The following is a 5,000-nucleotide window of genomic DNA, read 5'->3' on the forward strand; positions in this document are numbered from 1 at the left end:
GACCCGTGGACCTTTACTGCAGGTCATCCCCCCACCACCTCTCTCTCTCTCTCTCTCTCTCTCTCTCTCTCTCTCTCTCTCTCTCTCTCTCTCTCTCTCTCTCTCTCTCTCTCTCTCTCTCTATGTCTCCCCATTTCAACTCTGTCTAATAAAGCTTGAAAATGCCCAAAATATAAATGTCCTAACTGTGTTTGTAACCGTGTCATTACAGAAAGTCTTCCAGTGCAGAAAGTCCTCTGATCCAGACTACAGTCACTCTGCCTCACATCATCCTGGAGTCTGTTCCTCTCTACATACACGCAGGTACGTCAAGCACACGCACGCACGCACACACACACCACACACACACACACACACACACATTGTCATTTATTTAACTTTTTTTCCAATCAGTTTAGATGATTTGTATTTAGATAAGGTCATACAGATTCAGCTAGAAATCTGCATTGCCCCCCCCCCCATCCCTCTAACATTAACAACAACAACAAAAATAACATGCAAACGGTTAAATAACAGTCTAAAAGAAATATACAAATTTAAAAATTACACCTAAAAAAAAATACCATGATAGTTTGAGGTTTTTTTTTATGATTTGTTGTTGAATGAAAATTGACCCCATTTATGTTACTAATTGCTATTGTGTTGTATATGTGGGTCTGTCTGTCTCTCTCTAGACCTTCCATCGTTTGCAGAGTGCGTGAGTCCCTGTCTGTGCGTTACCACATAGAGAACCGCACGACTCTGGTTCAGGAGGTGGAGATGGCTGTGGAACCCTCAGATGCTTTCATGTTCTCTGGACTCAAACAGGTCAGAACTGATCTCATATTTACATTAAGATTAGGATGAAAAAATACAATTAAGGGGCGCTCCGGTGGTGTAGTGGATAGAGTGTGTACCATATTGGCTCTGGCCTTCGTTGCAGTGGTCGCGGGTTCAAATCTGACCCGTGGACCTTTACTGCAGGTCACCCCTCCCCCCCCGCCCCCCCTCCCCTCTCTCTCTCTCTCTCTCTCTCTCTCTCTCTGTGTCTCCCCATTTCAACTCTGTACTATCTAATAGGCTTGAAAATGCCAACAAAGTATTCTAATTTAAAAATTGTTGTGTGTGTGCGTCTGTCTGTCTGTGCGTGTCTGTCTGTCTCTCTCTCTCTCTGTCTGTCCCTCCCTCCCTCCCTCTCTCTCTCTCTCCCTCCCTCCCTCCCTCCCTCTCTCTCTCTCTCTCTCCCTCTCCCTCCCTCCCTCCCTCTCTCTCTATCCCTCCCTCCCTCCCTCTCTCTCCCTCCCTCCCTCCCTCTCTCTCTCTCTCTCTCTCTCTCTCTCGTCTCTCTCATCTCTCTTCTCTCTCTCTCCTCTCTCTCTCCCAAAATTCAAATTCAAATTCAAAATTGGCTTTATTGGCATGAACGTTTTAAAAAAAAAAGCAATATTGCCAAAGCAAAGCATCAAATAAATCCAAACATTCAAACGATACACAATATGTGTCAAAATAAAACAATATACAATATGAACCATATACAGTATACATCTGTATGAATATTAAATAGTGTCTCTCTGTCTCTCTCTCTCTAGGTGCGTATGCGTATCCTGCCCGGCTCAGGACAGCAGATGCTTTATAACTACTACCCTCTGATGGCGGGCTACCAGACTCTGCCTCAGCTGAACATCAGTCTGCCACGATGTCCCAACACCAACACACACACCCTGAGAAGGTTCCTGCCACAACGCATCTTTGTCAAGGTAAATACAGACACCACTGGCTTGACCACAGTTGTTCCACAGACCGATAGTTTGACCCACATTCTGGTGGCGGCTATCGCAGTCCAGCCTAAACCCCGCCCTACCAGTAAGGGTAGGGTCATAAACCCCGCCCTACCAGTAAGGGTAGGGTCGGCGGTGGAAATTACACCAAGATTCTTAAAAGCGAGCTGTCCCGCTCTGAGCCGCTCTGATCCGACCCGCTCTACTCGGTGGAAACGAGGCAAGAGAGATAGATAGATAGATAGATAGATAGATAGATAGATAGATAGATAGATAGATAGATAGATAGATAGATAGATAGATAGATAGATAGATAGATAGATAGATAGATAGACAGACAGAAGGACAGATAGACAGACAGAGACAGACAGACAGACAGCTAGCTTTAATGTTTGATTTTAAAAACCTTTTCTTTCCCTCCTCAGCCTCAAGGTAGAGAGATTGATGACGGCTCCATCGCTGCAGCTTGAAGAACACACACACACTCACACACACACACACACACACACACACACACACACTCTAATAAACACACACACACACACACACACACACACAGACTTTAATAAACACACACACACACACACACACACACAGACACACACACACACACACACACACACACACACACACACACACACACTAATAAACACACACACACACACAGAAGAAAACAAACTATTTCCTGTACATATGAAAAATCATGAATCGTTTAGAAGAATGTTCTAGATGTATGATTCCTAACAGATGGTAATATTAACACTATAATGTATAAACACACACACACACACTCTCATAAACACACACACATAAAGAAACGTACAAACAAACACACACACACACACCCACACACACTCTCTCATATTAAACACACACATAAAGAAACGTACAAACAGACACACACACACACACACAAGCTCTCTCTCACACACACACACACACACACACACACACACACACACACACACACACACACACACACAAACATACAATTTCTCTCTCTCACACACACACACAAACATATAATTTCTCTCTCTCTCTCTCACACACACACACACATTCACTCTCATGAACACACACACACATAAGATCTCACATACACACACACACACACAGGTAAAAACCATGTATCGACCAAATGTGTGTCTTCTAAATGTAACCGTGTGTGTGTGGATCTGATGAAATGGACTAAATGTAACTTTGGGAAGAGTGTAATACATGGACCGATAATGTGATGACATTTTAATTAAAATGAAGTGATGGAAACTACATGTGTCTGTGTGTTCATGTGTTCATGTGTGTGTCTATCATTATACACCAGTGTGTGTGTGTGTGTGTGTGTGTGTGTGTGTGTGTGTGTGTGTGTGTGTGTGTGTGTGAGAGAGAAATGTGTGTGTGTGAGAGAGAGAGAAATGTGTGTGTATCATTTATTTACACGAGTGTCTGTGTGTTCATATGTTCATGTGTGTGTCTATCATTTCTTTTTGTTTTTTTTAAAGATATTTTTTTCAGCATTGTTATGCTTTATTGATAGTGTAGAGACAGAGGTGAAATGGGGCAGAGAGGGGAGTGACATGCAGAGAACGACCGCGGGCTGGAATCGAACCCGGGTCTGCTGCTGGGCCCGGCCCGGGAGGGGGACGCCCTACCAACTGAGCTAAAGCCGCCCCTGTGTCTATCATTTCTATACATAATGTGTGTGGGTTGTGGGGGTGTGTGTGTGTGTGTGAGAGAGAGAAATGTATGTGTGTCTATCATTTCTATACACTACAGAAAAGCAGTATGTATAGAGCTGCCATTTGTAAGTTTGTAAATTCCATAAGGTTTACCTAAATTTGTTTTGCGCCTAAATAATTGTAATCTAAATATTATTAGTGTGTGTGTGTGTGTGTGTGTGTGTGTGTGTGTGTGTGTGTGTGTGTGTGTGTGTGTGTGTGTGTGTGTGTGTGTGTGTGTGTGTGTGTGTGTGTGTGTGTGTGTGTGTGTGTGTGTGTGTGTGTGTGTGTGTGTGTGTGAGTGAGTGGGAGGGAGGGAGGGTGTGTGTGTGAGAGAGAGAGAGAAGTCACTGTAATGTTTTCTATAACACAAACTAATCAAGTATTTTGGTAAGCTATTATATACCAAAATATTTTAATAAGTTGGAAAAATGAAATCAAAAAATGCACATCTAGCTATTTGTGTATATAGTGTCTTCATGGCTTGAATGCAACAGTTACACCTAAATAATAATAATCAAAAAAATCACGTTATCTTTCACAAAGCAGTTGGATATAAATGTGTTTTTGGGTGGAATAAACTATAAACAGTATTTGGGTGGAATTCCGCTATGCACTTCTGTCGTCATAGCCTAGCCTTGGGCCAATCAGGACCAAGTCTCGTTAATTTGAGCTCAGCTGTCGGATTTCTCGCGAGAATTCGTGGGACCTGGATTCAAAACTGTGGCGGTTGGTTACTTTGACAGAGAGCACACGGTGAAAACAAGGTAAATAAAAGTACTTTCTATATGTTTATTCCATAGATAACATCGATATATAATCAATAACCGCTTTATTGAGTTAAATCGGTGTTGTATGATTAAAAACAAGTTGTTTTTGTACTTTAGTTCAATGGTAAATACAGACGTTAACGTTAGCTGCTAGCTACAGTAGCTTTCATTGTTTTTTATCCAAAACACATCGGTTCTTTTCTGGTTTAACTGATTAATTTACCAATTTCTAAAACAAGCTCTTAGCGAACAGTTATTATCTAATATATCAGTGTTAATACAACATTAAATACAGTTTTCATTCACGTCAAAATCAGTGAATATCTCCTCATGATCCGCTACCTGTCTGTACCGTGTGTGTGCTTAAACACAATCCAGCCGTAATACACAGCTTAGGCTCTGTAAACTGGAATGTTGCTAGCTACGGTTGGCCCATTGTTTACATGCACGTTTACAGAGCCTAGGCTGTGTATTAAAACATTATTTCAGCCTGCACACACAGAGTGCAGACGGGTAGCTGATCATGAGGAGATATTCACTGATTCTGTGTGTAGTAAAGTTTTAATATTTTTTCTGTTGTCTAGATGACGTCATCAGCGCTAGAAGAAGAGCTTCAGCGGTTGCGCGCGCAGCTGAGAGCGAGAGATGAGCAGGTATTGTATTACACTCAGTATAATTTAATAAATTTTTTTATTTCTGTATTATTTCTGTTTCTGCAATTTTTTTATTTTTGGCTTTTTGTTATAATGTACATATAC

At 41.7% G+C, this 5,000-nt stretch overlaps 3 protein-coding genes across 11 annotated transcripts in view; 2 read left to right on the forward strand and 1 right to left on the reverse strand.

Moving 5' to 3' along the window:
• Window positions 1-2,435, forward strand: part of trappc11 (trafficking protein particle complex subunit 11) — a 30,616-nt gene extending 28,181 nt beyond the window's left edge. The window contains 5 exon segments of the mRNA XM_080035534.1: window positions 212-303; window positions 675-686; window positions 689-807; window positions 1,569-1,736; window positions 2,183-2,435. Of these exon segments, the coding sequence (XP_079891660.1) occupies window positions 212-303; window positions 675-686; window positions 689-807; window positions 1,569-1,736; window positions 2,183-2,227 (436 nt within the window). The 3' untranslated portion in view covers window positions 2,228-2,435.
• LOC307256516 (scavenger receptor cysteine-rich domain-containing protein DMBT1-like) overlaps window positions 1-5,000 on the reverse strand; it is a 394,296-nt gene that overhangs the window by 136,303 nt on the left and 252,993 nt on the right. The gene's annotated exons all lie outside the window — the stretch shown is intronic.
• The window catches only part of spdl1 (spindle apparatus coiled-coil protein 1), a 16,376-nt gene continuing 15,556 nt past the window's right edge, over window positions 4,181-5,000 (forward strand). Inside the window, exons 1-2 of the mRNA XM_080035527.1 lie at window positions 4,181-4,239; window positions 4,827-4,895. Of these exons, the coding sequence (XP_079891653.1) occupies window positions 4,827-4,895 (69 nt within the window). The 5' untranslated portion in view covers window positions 4,181-4,239. The remainder of the gene's footprint in view (window positions 4,240-4,826; window positions 4,896-5,000) is intronic.

This window comes from Ammodytes marinus, assembly GCF_949987685.1.
Source record: "Ammodytes marinus genome assembly, chromosome: 10".
Classification (NCBI taxonomy): Eukaryota; Metazoa; Chordata; class Actinopteri; order Uranoscopiformes; family Ammodytidae; genus Ammodytes; species Ammodytes marinus.